Source organism: Mugil cephalus, chromosome 15, assembly GCF_022458985.1.
Source record: "Mugil cephalus isolate CIBA_MC_2020 chromosome 15, CIBA_Mcephalus_1.1, whole genome shotgun sequence".
NCBI classification, from domain to species: Eukaryota; Metazoa; Chordata; class Actinopteri; order Mugiliformes; family Mugilidae; genus Mugil; species Mugil cephalus.
In genome coordinates this window covers 15,029,072-15,049,136 of record NC_061784.1, presented here as the reverse complement: position 1 = coordinate 15,049,136, position 20,065 = coordinate 15,029,072, and the positions used below count along the sequence as shown (strand labels likewise).

The following is a 20,065-nucleotide window of genomic DNA, read 5'->3' as shown; positions in this document are numbered from 1 at the left end:
AATTAATTCATAACCGTGTGTGTGTGTGTGTGTGTCTGTTTAATGTTTGAAAGTGAAAAGTTTAAGAAAGCGAGGACACCGTGCTGCTCCTCACGCACAGTGAGAATCTGTCTGGTGATAGCCTGGTGTGACCAGACTTAAAACGCCCAATTTAGATTTCATTATGGGGCGTGTTTCCACAAATACAGAGACAAGAATACTCCATGCGACTGGACAATCCTCCAAGCAAATATAACTCCACAGCGCTCAGATGTAGGACCAGTGTTAGATGAAAAGCTCTTCAAAATCCAGCAAAGTGCATGGAACCACCCAAAATATTAGGTACTTTCTTGATAGATAAAGACTATATTTTCTCAAAACTTAATCGATCAATCCCTTACAAACGTATCAGAGTAACTTTTGATAACTGTGTATTCAGGCTTAAACAAAACTGGGGGGATTGAACAGTAGGATTAAGGGTTTTGTTCCAGTTTTTCAACCTTTCAATTCAAATTCAAGGGGGTTTCATGAGTAATAAGATTCAGTATTACTCTTTCAAATGTCACTCAGTCATTAATATTGAGTATCGGTACAGATCAAGGTGTTAAGACGGCGTGACGTACTGTCCACAAGCCTGTTGATGTTGTCAATGGGCTAATTCCTCTGGACTCTGAGGAATATTGTCCCTCGTATTAATGACTCAGTCTAAGATGTCCCAGGCATGCTCTATCTATAGGGTCCATATCAAGAAATGTCACTCTGAGGCTGCCTTTTGTGCTCTTGCGTTGTTGTTTTGCGGCCTAAAGTTGTTCCCATAGACCTTTCTTGCACGTGGGAAACAAAAGTTGTCCCAATGCACGACACCACTGATGTTTCAACCATGTACCACCATGGTTGTTTTTCCTCTATAATGAATACCTGCCCATACCATCACTTCACCGCCACCTACTTTAGTGGTTTCCTGGATGCAGTCATCATTGGAGGTTCTCACCACATAAACCCTTTGTCTTCCATCTACACAGCCAAGGACATAGTGGTTCTCATCCATAAAGATAACATGTCACCAGTGCCCAAGCTGTAATCTTCCATGCTCCCTAGCCCAGCGAAGACAAGCAACTCTGTGTTGAACAGTTAGACGAGGACACTTGGTCATTCGTCTTGCTCGGTAACCATGCTGAAGCAATCTTTGATTTACAGTTTGGCAGGAAAGGTTGATTCCATTGTGTGTTCTCCACAAATGACAAATGTGTCTCGCTGGCGTTTTCTGATCTGACCACAGGGAATAAGCAGTTGTGGATCATCTCGTGTGGTACTTAGTCGTGGTCATCCTTGATAAATGACCCTCCTCTTGATAACGCTTGAGGATTTTACGGACCACACTCGGCGATACAAGGATATCAGCAATGATGTCTTGTTTGTATCCGTCCCGTCAGAGTGCAAGTACTCCTTGGTATATTGCCTGATGCGTCGGTAGAGGCATAACCTAGTGAACTTCTGTGTCGAATTTTGATGTCAATTATTATTATACAGTAAATTCTGAAAACGTACTGCATAGAGACTTCACAAAGGAAAAGAACAACACAGTGAATGTCTCATAGTACCACATTTCTTTCATACTTAATTAATATGTAGTAGTTGGACGTGGTCCAATGTTATTACTGATGTGTATGAATAGGAATAAAATTAGGGGCAATAAAAACACATATTTGTGTTCAACATGGTATTGTGTTTTAGATCTGAGGAAAGAATCCTCCTGTTCATTGGTAGGGCTTCAGGTTGGGTTTAGTGGCAACCTATAAAAGAGACCCAGTGGGTCTGAGTTACCACCAGGCTATTCTAACAGTGACTTTGAAAATAACTCTATTTAAATTGGATGAATTTCTATTCTGCCTGCACCACATCTTTTTGGAGGCAACCCAGTCTCATCACAGGTTGTGAAAAAAATAAAAAAAATTTAAAAAATAAATCACCTGGATATGTGCATGGATGCAAATTTCCTTTTTCTTCATAGCTGGGAGTACGCTGAGCAAGTTGTGGTAGATCCAGACACAGTGCATCAAGGTTGGGGTTTGAGCTGTGTGTGTGACTTCTTTTTTTCTTTTATTGCATTTTTACACTTCAATTTACTTTTCAATTGCAGCTGCACTCACTCACTCACTGCTTGGTTAGAGTTTAATGAAGGACTGTGGTTTTGCTTTAATATACACCCTTTCAAATATGTGATGCAGGCATGAAACCTAATGCCAATTACTTTCTCAGTCGTGCTCTATATCGCAAAAACTACTTCTGTCCAAGGACACGTATCACTTAAATTACAGTTTCAGTGTGTTTGTACATCCAGTGGCTGCGTTGCATCTAGCGCGCAGTCCATACTCCCCCGCCCAGTGTCCTTTCCAGCACACTGAGCCCGTCGGCCTGCATACTCACATGTCAATCAGTGCCAGCGTGACGGCCTTGATGGTGAACTGCCACTGGCCTCTGAGGCCCACGTCATCTATTGCAGATGAAGATGGCGTTAATAGGAAATCTGTCGGCCTGCGACACTGACACGTGGCAGCCGCAGGCACAAGGAGCAGAGATGGAGTTTCTGAAAAGACTCGCAGCCCTTCAGACCTGATCCTGATTCTGGTCTTTATCATTTAATGACAGCACATGGAATGTATCGAGCCCTTGATGCAAAATCAGCAGAAAAAGATGGATGTGCCTCAAGCGCTGATACCTCACAGCAAGAATTTTCTGGGTTCGAATCCATCAGCTGACTGCTGCCTTTGTTGCATGTTCTCCCTATTCTTACTCCTTCTTTGTGGCCTACGGTAGCGGCAGTGTTTTCGCGTCCTCTGATTGGAGGATCAGAGAGCTGCTCCGTTTTTACCAAGCTAGCTGGTAATGGTCATCTGTTGCGTGATGCAAAAAGCAAATCGTCTTTGTTGAAGTTTTCATATTTGTTGAACACAGGAAGGAAAAAAGTCTATCTACTTGATTCCAGATCGTCTCGGAAAGGTAAAAGAGCTAGCTAGAAGTAGCTGTCCGCCACTTTCAGGTCAACAACTATGAGCACTACATTTGGCTGACAGGTTCAGAGGACAACTCTAAATAGTTTCTTAAATTCTGGTGAGTAAAATGAATTACAGTTACATGTTTTATGTATATTTTTGCCATTTTATTGGGTTTTATTGCTTTATTAATAGCATTCATCTCACTATATGAGATACCCTGGGTTAGGGTTAGGGTTAGGGTTAGGGTTAGGGTACCCTAATGCAACATCCTGTTTTATTGCGTATCTGTACAGTGCTGATGGTTTCTTGATGGTGTCTCACCATATTAAGAGGTGAATAAGGTTGGAGGTCATTGAAGGCTGAGGGGGACGGAGGTATGTTTTTTCTGTGTATCAGTGGAAATCCAGTATTGCCGGACTCAGATATATAGAAGAATTGAGTCTGACCAGGGTACTGTGGTGTAGTTTATGGAAGGGCGATATGTCCAATCCATCCACACGCTAGAAGATTGCTTTTACTTTCAGTCCCTATTTTTCACTGTGCGCTGAATATTTCACAAGTGAGCAGCTATTATTACCCATATACTTCACTATATACTATACTTACAAAACAACAGCTCCCAGTGACAGCTGGAGGCAACACAGCCCGCGGAGTTGCTCCAAAACAAAAAGCATTTTGTCTGTTTGCGAAAGCTGTACAGACAATCGCAGCAAAGTGGTTTTAAAAAGCCCTGTCCACGATGTGAAGCCAGTGCTTTCACAATTATTCCTGGGAGAGCTGTTAAAGTAAAAATAAGAACCGAACACAGGGTGAATAAGATAGCTCTTCATCCACACTAGCATGGGCTTCAACTCCAGTGTCCCACACTCACTCTTCTTTTCCATCTGAATCTTCTTCCCCTCCTTCTTTCTCGCCTCTGGACTCCACTTGCAGTCGGCGTGTTTTGCCTCGTTTGTGTTCCAACGCGCAGAACTCTCCTTCTCGCATTCACTCTCATTTTCTCTTTGCCCTTATCTTGCTCTCTGTGTTTATCTATCTATTTTACCCAGTCTTATCTCACTCGGACTTTATCGGACCCCCTCCCCCCCACCCTAACCCCTCCCACTCTCTATTTCTTTCATCTTTCATTCTTGGGTTCTCTCTCCCTCCACCCTGACCGCCCCCCCTCGCCCAATCTGCTTTTCCCATCCCATTGATGGATGATGTGGTGCCGTGTCGAGGGCCTCAATCAGAGGAGTGGTGAGGAGGAGGGGGGCCGAGGTGCGCCGCAGAGAGCAATCTCAAACCCAATTCTGCTGATAGCCATCACGGGGTGTTGCTACATGACGTCGGCGGCTATCACCTGTGGAACGAGGGAGTGAGTGGAGAGCAGCCTCCGAGAGACGCTGCTCCAGGTGGTTGCTTTGCTCAGACCGTAGTACAGAGGGGGGAAACTTTTTTCGTTGTTATCAAACAGATCAATTGAAAAATGTATTAGTTTGGAGTTTGGCCATGTTGGCGGGTCGAGCGGGCCCTGATTGAAAGAGCTCACCGTGTTGCAGGATCGGGGAGGGAATGGATTGCAGGAGGCACATTGTTGCCAGTCGCTGGCGCTTCATTTTTACTCTCCGAGGGCTTTTTTTTTTTTTTTTGGCAAAGAGCTCACTGGTGGTCAGAGACCTCGCTCGTGTATTCATTTGCATTTGAAATACGGACACAGGTTTTTGCTGGTACACGAGAATAAACAAGGGAGCAGCTTACCCCTGGTCGCCGTATGCTAACCGGTGGCAAACACACAGTTCACTTTTACCTCCAAGCAGCTCATTAAATATTTTTGTCACGTTGCTGGAAGCCGTGTAAATGTTGAAGCTGCCTGAAGAGCATGATGTAACTAAAAATAAGTCTATATTTTATAAGCCTGAAGAGGACTGTCAGATCCGGAGCAGAGCAGAGAGGAGGGCGTGAGGACGCGTTACGTTGTCATGTACTGGAGGGGCTGTTTTATTATTTCTGCTGCGTGGCCAGAGCGAAACCAATCCATGAAAGGCTTTGCTTTGTCTCTTGCTGGGCCCCTGTTCAGGGGATAGATAGCCCGAAGTCCCATTTCAAAGGCTAATTCAAATGCAGCCAAGAAATGCAGCCTGAATTGGCCTGAAATGATGACTCGACCAGTGTGTCTGTTCTGGGTCAGCCGATTGTTTGAAGCCAGCACGTGAAGACGTTTATGCAAACAAAGCATCTTTCAGATTGACCCTGATAGTTTTTGTCGGATAAGCTTTGTGCACTGTTTGCACATGGAAAGTACAGTATATCTCTGTATGAACATCAAAGTATTGTATCAGCGTCATTTCTTTGGATGCTGGACACACACCGTACATTGCTTTTCATCCATTTTTCGTCATCAGAGTGAGGCCGAGCAGTTTTAAAATGCACTATGACTGGAAATTTCAGGGCGTGAGTCTTAAAAAACAGTTATTTGTCTGCTCCCGATACTCAGTGTTATGTACTATCCTTATTGCTCTTTTTTTGTAGTGTACCAATCCTGCATGAAGTGCATAAGTATTTCCCCAAACTAAAACACAGTTTGACAGAAAGGGAGCAGTAAGTACAAATCATCTGCATGCAGAATGTCACTAAATTAAGGCCCGTTCATACCGTGCATTAAGATCCGTTCTGGACCATCCAATCGCAGGTGACCCCCGTAAAAAGACAGGAAAGGGAAATGCACTCTGAGCGGCGTATTACTGTGTATTAGTAATGAGAGCCTTTTAAAATATTCTGTCCTTGTAGCTGTTTAGTAAGTTAATAGTAAAGAAGCAGGAATTAACAGATTAAAGTACGTAATATGAGTCGTTAAATAAAGTATCATGATGTGGTTAATTACAAATGTGGTGCAAGGAGCCGTGTGTAATTAAGTATTTTCTCAGTGTTTTTATTTCCCTTCATCACCAGAGATCACTGAACGTGAAGAAGCTTCCAGGATTCATATGTGATAAAGTTTGTGTGAGGGATTAACTGACGTCAGGGCAGAGATCAGTAAATAATAATCACGCGCTGAAACAAGGCCGTTCCTGGTTCTGAGACGACAGTAAAGATCCATTAAAAACAGCTGCTGTTACAATGTTCTACTGCGCCCCAGATGATGTAAGTGTTTATTTGCGTACAGACAAACTGAGATTAGGTCCGGAGAGGAGGCTGGAGATGTATTTGGAGTCTTTATATTTGGATGTTAATGCAAGGCGACTAAAGAGAAAATAACAGAGGGAGATCAAACAAAACCTACTGCTGGATTTACAACCCGCCACAAAGGGGCAAACCTTTGAAAAATGAAGCCAACATGAAAGAGGTGCACTTCCTCTAATGTCCACTAAATGCTGGCTCCGATAGCGAATCAATCCCTGTAGATCTTCTCGTTAAAACTACAGCAGAAATAAACGTAATGGTAGAAAAAATAACAGTTTTGATCTCTTGAGCTAATTTCTCCAATCATGACAACTGTGCAAGGAGACTTTTTATAAAACGTACCTCATTAAATGATACCACGTCTTAAAGATATGCATAATTAAGGTTGTAGCTTCATTGAGTGACAGGTTGCCGGCTGTCGTCAGCCTCAGCTCCAGTCACGCACCACCTCTTTGACCATTTTTGAGTCGGCTGGCTAGAACCTCATGGGTTGACATCACAGAGGGTTCATCCACCTTCCAGTTGCTAATCGTCACATTTTAAAGTGCAACATCACAACGCATGCACCTCATTGCTGTAACTTACCCTTATGTCATACGGTCGTACTACATCATAAATACTATAAGGCTGTCGCCTCATTCACTACATCCTCTCATGATAAATGTGTTAATCACCACGGATTTTAGCCGTGTCATTTCTTTCCTGTGGGTCAAGACCACTCTTTTGGGCCTCTGCAGGAAAACACAAGCCACCTGTGCGTTGTGAAAGCGTTTCATCCTACTAGACTGCTGCACTTTTTTTATTGTTAAAGATAACACTGAGATGAATGTTGTCTTGTTTGTTTGCACAAGGTGTGCACGGTTCATGAAAACAGAAGAACATCCACCTGCTTTAACACAGCCTTTGGCAAAGAACCTCATTCTGAGGGCACATTTTGCTTCGCTTTAGTTGCTTTTACCGCATCACACTTGATCCCACGATAACTCGTCCTGTGTGGGAGTATCCAAACATAGATTTTACCTTTAACTACTGGGGAAGCGTGACTCGGTGCGTGGTATGCAAAAATAGTTGAACTCCCTGTAATAGTTTCCCCAGATACGTCTGTGTTTGCTTCAGCCCCGGGCGGTGGTTTGATGCATATCGATGCAGACTCTCAATAATAGGCCAGGAGCTCCACATTATTGACAGCAGCGACTCCTGCCTCTCTGAGGACTTCAGAGGGGGAGACGGACGCGGGCGTCAGGCAGAGAGAGGGAGAGAGAGAGATGGTGCAGATAAAGAAATAGGGATGGACACGGATAAGAAGACAGATATGAGAACAGTGAAGAGCCAGTGTTACATCGGTCTCTGTATTTGCTCCCACCATCCCCCCCTCGCCTCCACCACCCTCCTGTCTCTGCTGTAGCGCACAGCTGGGCCAAATAAATCTGGAGAGTAACGGAGGGGACTGGAGGCGCAAATGTTATTTACAAGACGGACGTTTTCCTCCCGCACTCATACACCAACAAACAGCCAGGTAAACAGAGCGGCCGCACACACGCACACACACACACACACACACACACACACACACACACACACACACACACACACACACACAGCGCATACACAATCAGTCCACACACAAACACAATATATTCTCAATAACTATCGAGCTCACAGGGCGGTGACAGTGGATGCGATGCCAGCTTGAGTGCAGATCAATTTAGTCCTTATTGCAGATAATGTTGTGGAGCAAGAGAGGGAAAAGAGTGGAGAGGAAGAAGAAGAAGGTTAATGTGAGGAGAGCATTGGACGAGGGGGAACTTAGGCAATGAATTATGTCCAAATCTCACCACTTCAGAAGGGCAAAAGGAGGAAAGAGACTCTGCTCTCAGCTGACACCTAGGGGCCGTTCAGCTTTGGTTATTTGAACGCCTTGTTAAGTGATCCCAATCACAAGTAACCAGCTCAAAATACTTTTAAAATGTGCCTCAGGAGCCGATTTCAGTTCGTTCTTCTGTATGGAAATAAACACTGGGGCGTCATCTGGGGCGCACTGGAATATTTTATCAGCTTCTCTTTCCATATATACAAGGATCTCTACCTACTGCCATTTCAGAACCATGGACAGCGTTGTTTGCTGCGGTGCATTGAAGAGTTGGGGAAACGGCACACGTTTTGGAACAAGCTTTAAAATCTATACCTCTCACTGGAAGCATGCTCATTATGGTTTATTTATTTATTGATCCCCGTGATGTTGCATATAAACTCAGATTATAACTGGGACTTTCCACATGCACGGTGATTTCCCTGCTGTAGCAGCTGGGAAGTAAATAATGACATGGTCATAAATACACATCTATAATTAACAACATGTTTATTAATGATAAAATCACACACATAATCCTCCTTAATCTTTATTTATATTGATTTATTATTTAGTTATGTCACAACTACACGGACAGAATATTTGAAAAGGCTCTCATTACTAATGAATAGACATCACTGATGAAGCTTGTTCCTTTTGTGGCACCCGGAACTGTTTTGTGCATCCTGAATGTATAAGACAACAAACAAGCTAGATCACCCCTGATCAGTAGGTGGTCTTTAACGTGATCCAGTATTCACTGTGTGTTCACACCAAAAAAGAATGAGGTTAAATGCGTGCCAGATCATCTCCACGTATGCGTGCCAGATCATCTCCACGTGTGGACTGAGATCACATCCATTAAAAACGTACTTAGTGCATCCTGGGTGCATTTACACCTCTACTTTAAGGCGGCCACTTGTGATCAGATCACACAAATAACCAGGTCTGAACTGGACCCTACAAGTACTACACGCTGCAGTTGGAGGGTTTATGATTCAGAATTACAGAACGGATTGATAAAACTCAGGAAATTACTCAGGAAAATTATAAATCCTAAGAGATAGTGAAAATTAAACTAGTCTTACTAGTTCACATTAATGATGGTATGACTTTATTTTCCCCATATAAAATCTTCAAGGAGAGAAACTGACATTTACCTCACATAATAGGGAGAAATCAGTTGGCACCCAGTTCCCCCTTTTAACTGCTCCCATAACTTTCTTCGTGTTTTCATGATCCTGTGCTGGAGCCGTAGGCTGAGCACTGTGGCATATTTTAACTTTTAATCCAATTTTATTCTCTGTTATTGCAACTTCTCTATGAATGACAATTGGTGGTGGATATATTTAACATGCCACCCATGACACACGTGACCAACCCAGAACCAATCAACACAGCTGGACAGCTCAGACGGTCCATTCCCTCGTTGGCCAGAGTCTCTCATATTCGGCTCTGTATGGTGATTGCTTTTGGAGCCTCTAGTGGATATATGTGGTACAGATTTCAGCATCATCTTTCAGTCTTTGGGACGGAGAAAAGTGAAGCTGTGGCGTGGTCTCATCCAAGTAAAGAGAAATGTTTGTGATGTTGATGTCTACCTTGGCTCCATGTGGTCTGCTGCTAAAGCAACTGCTAAAGTTGGCACATATTCCGGTGGATGATAGCCACGTCAGTGGAGCATGAAATTGACTGATTAGATTGTAACAACACAAGTGTGTTGTGTGGAAACTTTTGTTGAGATTGTTGCCAGAGGAAAGTATTCAACTCAGACATCAAGGAGCATTAATGCGCTCAGATTTGAAAAGTGGTCAAAGAAATGTTATATTCTGTTATATAGAGCAAAAACTGACAGTGAATATCCACAACATATGTAGGTTGGACAAGAAGGGAGATGACCTGGTGGTGGTGGTGGTGGAAGAAGAAGAAGAGCCAGGGCATCAAATCAAATATTTAGAAGTCATCCTCTGAGGTGCAACGTTGGCATAAATTAAACCACAGTCAGTCCTTTTTGGCGCTGATCTCCATAAAAGACTAGTACACCAAAAACATGCATGTCATGTTTGTCTTAGTGACTGATGGCTGCCACCCGAATCGTGTCGTAATCTGCCATTTGTCACGTCGCTCTGACAGGAAGTTATTTTACATTTCACGCCACTTGACTTGAGACACCTCCCAGCTTAAGTGAACTGGCACACGTGGGAGGGACAGACGTGGAGAGAGTGAACGAAGGCGATGTTAAGGGGTAAAAATGACATGGATGGCACTGGGGAAAGAGGAATCGAAAGCTGACAACACGGAGACTTGACAACAAAAGTGGTGGAGAGGAGAAAGAGGAGGAGAAGGAGAGGGTGGGATGGAGGTGCATGTTTGGAGACCTCTGTCCTGGTCAGAGCTGTCCTGCATTATTCACGGGGGCTCATGTCCCTGTGCTGCTGTCTCTAGCGCTCCTCTCGGTGCATAGGATAGGAAAAGGATTTAAGTCCAATCGTACGTTTTCATTTACTCCCTATTTCATCTTCCAGTAGGAATTACATCGAATCAAAACAATGTCAGAGCAAGTACCAGCCAGGATGATCAGTGTTGCTTCTTATCTGCATAAACATGGAGAAACTGACAAATCTAAACACTTATACTCTTACAGTGCCATGGAGCAGCCAAAACAAGACTTCATCCAGTTCCCAACTTCTTATAGGCAGTGACTACATGGACATCATTAATATCCCTCCGACCACAGATCCCAGCTTAACTCTTTATACGGAAGTTAAATGAAATGATGTGATAAGATATGATGTGATAATATGTGTTTACATCAGGGCTGCCAGTCAATTTAATATTTAATCCGCATTAATCACATGGTTTCACTAGTTAACCCTTTGAAATACTTGGAAATTCAAAATTTCAACCCTATAGTGTTGTAGTTGTAGGCCATAAGAAGACTGTTTTACTTTTTTTGTTTTTCATGGAGAATATCAACATTAATGATTTTACCACATATTGTTCATTGTCCTTAAGTGGTAAGCAAATGTAAAAATGTATTTTGATTTTAAGTACTGATTCAGGGGGTCCATGTAGGTGCTGCAGAGGGGTCACAAAATCTTTGGTTGATTAGACAAATTCAAAGAGAGCCTATTCAGTTCTCAGGTAAAATCCCATGCATTTTTTGAAATTTAAAAAAATGAATATTTGAACTTGTGCATTATTAGAGCATTAAAGACCCCTGATGTAGACCACATTTGACTTGAGAATGTTTCCACGATCTTCTCTGATTGGCTGAATGAAAAGCACCTGCTTCTAAACCTCACTGAGATGCAATTTAAAATGTGTGCTGAAGTTACCATATATGGTTCCTTGCCTCATAAACTGTTGTGTATGTGCAAACTGTAATTGTAATTGTAGTTTTTATTGCTCAACAGAGGTACCACTGTTACGGTAGCGCTAACAGATGTTGAGGAAGATAATCTTACAACATTTTTATGAATCCTGAAGAGCGGCTTCAAAACTCAGCATGGTGCCGTCAGCCGTCGCCATCTTGGCTCTACCTTAAGCTACAGCTCGGTCAGCGTTGCCAGCAACATTGTCGCCATTACAACATTGTCGCCATTACAACATCACTGTGTCGGAACACCATAAAATATTTAAAAACCTACTCAACTAATCAGCACTGCTGCTGTTACGGCTCTGATGGAAGGGCAGAGTATTTAAAAGCATAATTTCACTGAGATTTGTTAATTAGCATTCTTGATTTCTGCACCTTTTTCCTCATAGTGGTTTTCTGAACACTACAATGGTGAATCACTGCAGCTCTAACAAGTGTAAAAAACAGGCAAAAATGTGTTTTTTTTCCTTTAATGGAGTGTTATTGTTCTGTTGTAATAATGTCCCTTTTTCCGCGGTCAGTTTTTTTTATTTTGAGGTGGTAGGGATTGTGTTTCATGTGTTCATATGAGCAGAATTTCTGTATTCTTACTTTGAAAACACTGTGAAATGAATGGAGAGGTAGAGATATGAGGTGGTGTACAAGTACCATTAACGAGGAACCGCTTCACGTGAATTTGCGTGTACCTTTGATAGAAACCCATCTGTCTAACAAGAAGCTGTAGTTTTAAAAATCTTAGAGTAGGGAAAATAAACAGTTTCTTACAGTGGGTTTTCGTCATCAAAGTTTCAGAAATTGAGTTTAGCAGCGTCTGCGGGCCTCATCTGACAGGCCCGCCGAGTTCCACCTGAGGATAATTCTCAATCCCAACACGTCCAGGACTCGCCACCGCCGGCGACCCCCCATTGCCACAACATTGCCTGAATTTTAATACGCTTTACACAGTTGGGGGAACGATTACATGGAGAGGGGGTTGCAAACCATCCTCTGCTGCTTTCGGGATCTCAAGGGGTCCTGATTTCCATTTGCTTTTCAGAACCTGGGGGATCAAAAGACGGCGCAAAACAAAAAGAAAGTCTTTGCAGGAGGAGATTATATTATTTCTCTCCGTTTCTCACTCCATTATCAGTCTGAGGTCTCTTATCTTTGAGACAATCCAGCGGGCGATCACACACCAGTCAAAAGTTTTGGACTACTACAGGGGCGATTATCTTTCAGCAGGCAACAAGTTGTTTAACCCCAACTGATGCAATGAGCAGCTTCTCATTTCTTGGTCCCTTGGTCGTGAAAAAAGATGTTGGTCTCTTTGAGAAGGTTCAAATCATTGGCATGCATCAAGCAGAGAAAACATCCAAGGAGAAAACTGAAAAATAATACCAATAATAATCACTAAGGGGGCAGCCACTGATGTGCCTGCATGTGTCCTGTATGTCCGCCCTTATTTCCATTACAGGAGCCCGAAATTGATATTTGTTAGTCCAGCATCTCCTGCAGAACTATTCATTAGCAGAACTATAAAAGGGTTGGCTTGTTATATTGATTTACTAATGCAATAGTCAAGTGTGAGCTGACATCAAAACCACCTACAAGCTAGAAGCGATGGGAGTGGGGGGGGGTCTGGTCTTATGTGATCAAAATAACAGGCGTGTGTGGTGTTAAGTTAGACTTTTCCCCCCAAGGCAGCCGTCTTGCCATATAGACGCATAACAGGTGTTTGCCACTGAGCTGCAGGTGTCATGAATAAAATGGCAGGTGTTGGACACGCGCAGCGGTTTGTCTTCCTGTCTCAGCTTGAACACGAGTGCTGAACCCGTTCATCCTCCGTGTTCGGAATAGTAACAAATATTCAGCTTCAGCATCTGTGATCTTTCTCTAATTAAACGCTGCCTTTGATGCATTTGCAGAGCATTAGCCTCATTAGTGTTTTCTTCTCTTTCACTACTGACCTACAACTAGTCAGATGTTAAAGTAGCTGCTTGGACGTTCACACCTCTTTGACTGGGCTCAAGAGCTTCTCCGTGATAAAGAAAGAAGGCTAAAACAAACTAAATGAAATGCTTGGACTTCCGTTTGGTGGCTTTTGATCAGATGTTGGGCTGGAAACCATCACCTGTATCTGGCAAACTTCCAGCTTGGTTCACCTTTTCAAACACTTGTTGTCAACAAGTAGTTATTTTTCTACCTCCATGTTTCTGTCCCTCCTGGAAACACCTGATGTTTACCTCACGTGGAGCAGACAAGCTCAGAGAGAATGGATTTATTCCACCCAAAGAGAAACCAGCAGATTTCACACCGCTCCTCTCAGTCTGATTGGTCAGTCTCTTCTAATTGAGAGGCTACATGAGGCTACATTTTATTCATATTGTTAGGGGAATACCAGAGTTGATGATTTTTAACAGGATACGTCTGACAAATAAGAGTAATGAATGTGATCTAATTGTGTCTCTGTCTTTGATCCTGACAGGATGGCATGGGCAACCTCAGAATAACGGAGAAGGGCCTGAAACTGGAGGGAGACTCTGAGTTCCTCCAACCCCTCTATGCCAAAGAAATCCAGTCCAAACCAGTAAGTGATATACACTAACAGCTGATCACATTTTAAGGCCTTTTCACAGATGCAACATGGCTCCAACATGGTAAATCCTGTTAAACTGTCAGCTTCGCTATTGAGGCGTGGGTGTGAAATTTACACGACTGTTCCTTGAGGCTGCGTTCACACATGCCAAGATGGTGATCTGATGGTTTTTGTTCAGAATTAGACATTTCCATGTGACAGGCGTGTGTTTTCTGGTCGCGTTAGGGCAATTCATGTTGTATTGACTTCCAAACATGTCAAGTCGTTAGGGAAAAAAAGACGTGTTATTCTGGTTCATGTCTCACTCTCTCTCTGAAGTACCATAGATTTATTGTTCTTCCTTGGCCATATATGAAGCACACCTATATGTGCACACACACACAAAAAAAACTTAGATACCATTTCAACATTCATCGTTTTAAATGCAGGAAGTCTTTGGACTTTTCTTCCTGCAAGAAAATGAGTATAACATAGACTGTATATAAATATGGACAACACTCTTCACTTCTTGTCATTGGCCAAACTGATGCTAGATTCCCGGGGATATGTGTGATGTCGATTCACCCGTTACAACTGCAACTGGTGGTCGCCATTATGCCACATCCTGTTTCTATACCATTAACTGACAAAATAAAGGGATGCTGACACTTGAACATGCGTCAGCATTATATTAACTATGTAGAATGACAGAAACAATCCTTGGAAAAAAGCAAAAAAAAATGACCTCTATTGTAGTGTTTTAGTTTGGCAGAAGTCCTGTCCACTAACATGGAGGTGGAGCTTATGACCTATACTACAGCCAGTCACCAGGGCGAGCTCTACTTTACTCACTTTAGAGATGTTTTCTCCATCTCTATATTGTCTATGGTCTGTTACAGCTGAAATTGCGCCATGCACCTTTAAGGCATTTGTGTTTCCTGTATATGAGTGAGGCCACGCCTTGTAACAGGGCTTTAATGTCCTCCCCTTGCAACATGTTTACTATTTAACAGTCATGACGGTTTGATTTTTTTTTTTTTTAACTTACTTCAACCTTTAAAACATGCCACAGCCTTGTTCATGTATGACAGGATAGAGCCATACAGCCATCGTAAGATTCTCTTTGTGAGAATAAACAGGGTTTTTCTGCACTGTTCCACTGTCCACACCAAAGTGTTACAAGACCCAAATCCGAACTCTGTCTGAGGTCTCGTGGTATAACAGATTAACATTCTGAGACGCTCCCTGCTGTCCTTACAACAGGAAGAGCATCCAAGCCTAGAGATGTCAGAGGCATGGAGAGATGGGCCCACTAAAGTGAAAGGCACTCTCTCCCTCTGCCTCTCCTGCTCTGCCAGTAATAATCGCTGTGTGCAGTTAGCCGACGGATGGCTTGATAACACCAGCGAGCACAGCGCTTTATCTCTGCTGTCTAGGACCTTACGCAAGCTGAGAGGTGGTATGAGCAATGGCGATGGGAGAGCAGAGGGAGCAAAGGAGAGTGAAGAGTGGATGGAGATGGAGATGAGGCATAACAGAAGAAGAAGAAGCAGCGGTAACGGACAGAAGCGGGGAGACAGATGGAGGAGGACTGATTTAGAACAAGAGAGGAGGACGGGAAGCCAGCGAGCTTGTTTTGACAATCGGTGGCGGGAGAGGAGGCGTCCAAGTACAACATGTTGGCAGTGGGATAGTAGTCACATTAAAATGAAGTCGCTATGGATAGAATTGATTGAAAGTGGTGCCAACATTTATATCAACACACTATAAAATATATAATAGACCGAAGAATAGTCCTCTTAGGTTACAAAATATAAATATTTGTTGCTGTGAGTATTAGAAGAGCAGATGATGTGTTCTGCTAATGAGAATGGAATAAGAGGGGAGACAAAACGCTGAAGATGGCTGGCAGATAAAGAGTGGAAGGATGGTTTCGCCAAGGACAAGACTCAGGAGGAGGCACGAACAGGAAATAAAAGAACTTTAATGAAACTTAATAAGAAGAGAACACAATGTGCTGCAGTACCAGGGAAGTAAAACCCAAACAATCGACCAAACTAAAGTAATCCAATGAAAAACTTAATCCAAAAAGTTCTAGACCAAATCAAAAGGAACAAGGAGACTCCGGGAGAGGAGCTGAGAGAACACTGTTGTCAAAGTACACATGTTGAAAGTTAAAATCTGCTTTATTTTTAATTCTGCCATATGTGCAGCACATACACAGATTGTTCTAGACCCCTTCATGAATTCTTGTTACATGTAATAATGCTAATGCTAACCGCTAGCTAACATTAGTTGTATTTGCTACGTTACCCTCCACAGTGTCTGATGACTTGTATGCCTTAAGGTTTTCATTCAGTTTCTCCAGTGTAAATGTCACTCACGGTCTCCAGGAGTGAGTGTATTAGTAGATTCTCTAAAATATGCATTTACCTTGTCTATTCTTGTCAAAACAAAGAATGAAATATGCTAACCAGTGTTTACAGGCTAGCATTTTTGAGATGTTTTGCCTCCAGCTAAGCCCCGCCCCTCATAAAACTCAAACTGTTTACAAGTTGTGAAGAGGTCTATATTCAAAGACACACGGTGCAACAGGTTAAACACCATCACTAAGTCAATAAATAAAAATATAAAAACGGAAGGCACGTAACAGATTAAAGGAACATAACAGATTAAAATGGCTTAAAAACATGCAGAAACAGATGAACTGAGCAAGAGCCAGGGCAGAGATGGGAGCTGATATAAACAACACAGCAAACCACAAAGCAGATAAGAAAAGTAAAACAGGAAGAACAAATGAATGTCCCAAACTTAAACTCATGGCAATATATAGTACCGGGATTCCTGCTACTGTCTGGCACTCCTGAGATGGATATTAAAACCACGGAAGAAGATCCGAAACATGAAAGGGCAGCTAGGAAGTCAAGAAATGTATGGAATCATATTGTGCCATAAGGCTTTGCTACGTAATTATTTGCATGAATGGTCACTGTAAAAGTCAAGTCCCCTCTTCATGAGAACAAGCTACAACCGATAATGAGTGAATGAAGCATCCACTGCTGATAGCTTTCTTCTGTACCTGTATACCTGCTAAGAATCTAGACAGCAACCTATCAGTTTATTTTGATCAAGCTGGGCTGAATTATTGAATCATCTTCCTGAGGTTTTAATTCAGCCAGTCAGATCATCCATTCTGCTTTCTGAGAAACATTTCTGTAACCAACTCCAATCCACACATCGTCTTTCCTTCTCTTGTCTCCCTCCCCTCCCTCTAGTATTTTTATTTATTTTTCTGTCTCTCCCAGTGAGAGGCTTCCTGCTGGGAGTAATATGGTCTGTTGCATTAGTAACGAAGAGGAGGTGGGGGGGCGGAGAGGATCGGAGGCGCCACACAACAAGCTAAACACATGTACTGTATACAAACAGCCCTGAAGGATTCCTGCAGTCAACTCTCTGAGGCGTCGCATAAGACCGTGGCATGAAAATGAAAACGGTGCAGGAAGATGGCTGGTGCTTTCCTCTGTGGTGCTGACTGTGAAGCTCTTTTCTGGAGATGTGGAGACAGATGACATGCTGCGGAGTTTCACCCATTCCGGTGCCTGGAATAATTCTTCCAGCGGTGTTGGCTGCTTTGTGTTCGCTACATGGTCGGACTAAAGCTAAACCATTACGAGGTTTAGGTTGGGTGATTGTGAAGGCCGGGTTCATGTCCTTTATGGTCAGATAGACCTTACATAGCCTTGAGGTGTGTATGGGGTTGTGGTCCTGTTAAAAGACAAATGATTGGACGGTGTTTCGCTGAAGGGTGGTGTGGTAGCCAGGCTCAATAACTGTGCCTTGAATTTTGAATAAATCACAAACAGTGAGTGCCCTCCTCCTCCACTTCCTCCTCCATGCTTCATGGAGACCCACATGTAGAAACCATTAGCTCACCTTTCCTCACAAAGACATGGAACCAGAAAACTCATCAGACCTAAGTATAGATTTCCCCTTGTCTAAGTGTCCATTCCTTAGGTTTCTTGGCCCGAGAATTTTTTTTCTTCCCCTTGTTATTTCTCAATAGTGACTTTTTTCTGCCGTGTTAATTTAATCGAACTCCTCCTCCTCTCTAGCAGAGTTAACTCTTGGTCTTCCTTTCCTCATGAGGACCAGGTTAATTTACAATTGATGTTTTTTTGTGACTGCACTTGAGGATACATTCAAAGCTCTTGAAATGTTCCAGTCTGACTGACCTTCATGTCCTAAAGAAACGATTGGCTGCCATTTGTTTTTACTTAGTTGAGGTTCTTGCCGTAATATGGATTGGAACAACAGTCAAATAGGGCCATTGTAGACAGCTGTGCACCAAGCGGTGTCAATTCTATAAGAACCTTGATTGTTCATACAAAGTAGAAGAGTGTGCACATAAAAGTAGACCAAATGCAGCCTTGCTTTCCTATGGAATAACAAACATAACTGCTATAAAAACCAGTCTCCTTCTCGTGCACAGAGGTAGTTCTATTTTGTTCTGCTTGGGCCTCTTGTTGTCCTGATTAGAAAGCAACTGTGTGCCCACTGACACTAGCATACATAACATGCAAGGCGCTACTTGGTGGTACTTTATTTGAGGAATAGGGCTTCTATGTTCTGTTTTCCATGTCCAGCATCCAGGACACCTCAAACCAGATCTGAGGCCGTTTTAGGTCCAATATTACCTTAAGATACCTTTTAAGATGATAATTTATCCCCCAGTGAGGGATAATTGTGACACCCTTAATTGAACACCTTCTATTTCTGAACTACTCTCGGCATCCTTGGCAGTTGTACACGCGCCACATTGTCCTTATAATAACTTTTCGCCTCTATGTCATACGTTTTGTGTATTTACTGGAACTTCAATGAGTTTTGCAAGAGCCATAATGTTATCAGCGATATACACACAAGGCATATCCCCTCCTTGGCCGCGGGCGCAGCACAATGGTCAGGCCGTTATCTCTAATTAAGAAGTTGACTGAGGCATGAAGATTAGTCGGGCACAGAAAGAGCAGAGTGTCCAACGTGATCAGCGTTACAGATTGGTGCAGGGCACTCTGGGAAATGGAAGTTATCAAACGGAGCAGGGGGTTGAAGTCTCACCGAGGACACGAGGGTTGTGTATGTGTCTGATTTATTATTTTACAGCTGAGTTGAATAGTGTAAGGCCAGCGTTCACATCAGGACTGAAAAGACACGGAGATAACAAGAAGCAGCCAACATAAAATAATGAGTGTACTCACATTAGATGCTAAAGTCTAACACTGCGGTAACACACTGATGTGGTTCACTTGGTAGTGCTGGTCATCCTTATTAGTAAAGCATTGTTTTGGTCACAGTATGCTGGCAGGAGAAACTACAAAACATCAGCTGGACAAATAAACACATGAAGAAAATTTAATTCACTGGTCTAAATCATCAGAGTCTATCATCATCAAATATGCGTCAAACCAGCCAAAAAAGTCACACTGTCTTTCCTGTTGTATAGAGGCCATTTTGATTACAGATAACAGTAGATGCTCATCTATCTGACATTACTTATCTTGATATCTTGAGACTCTTCCTTAATAAACGTTTTTTTTTTTCTTAGTTTTTTTTCATGGTTTGCACTAGTATGTCTAGTATGTACTCTGCACTAGTATGTAGTATGTCTGGTGGTGACAATCCATTAGCAAGTCATGTTTGGCGTAATTGATTACATCTTAGAGAACATCTGTTGGTACGTTTACAGTAGTTTTGATCATAGACTGCATATAAATATGGACAACACATCTCCATTTCCTGACACTGGCCAAACCGATGCTATTTTCTCTGGATACGACCGGCAGCATCTTGCTACTTTGGAGCCAGAGTCTGATCAGTACGGTCTGGGAGTGGAGCTGCGATATCGATGACCGATGATCACACTTCCTCCAGACTCACTCGCATTTTTGTTGGATTATACATTGCACTTATTTTTTTTTTTATTTTTTTTTTTACAACACAGTCCCAGGGGACGGCTTTACAGAGTGGTTGGCGTGGCAACTGGTAACTGCCAAATAACTAACTAAAACGAAATTTATCCAAACAAGTGGCACTTGAACATGCATCAGCATTATATTAACAGCTTAAAATGACAGACAACATCTCTGTGT

General features: G+C 42.7%; 1 protein-coding gene across 2 annotated transcripts in view; it reads left to right on the top strand.

Moving 5' to 3' along the window:
- The window catches only part of sgcd (sarcoglycan, delta (dystrophin-associated glycoprotein)), a 284,776-nt gene that overhangs the window by 197,901 nt on the left and 66,810 nt on the right, over nucleotides 1-20,065 (top strand). For both annotated transcript variants that reach the window (XM_047606766.1, XM_047606765.1), the window contains one exon: nucleotides 13,830-13,931. In XM_047606766.1, coding sequence (XP_047462722.1) covers nucleotides 13,830-13,931 — 102 coding nt within the window. The remainder of the gene's footprint in view (nucleotides 1-13,829; nucleotides 13,932-20,065) is intronic.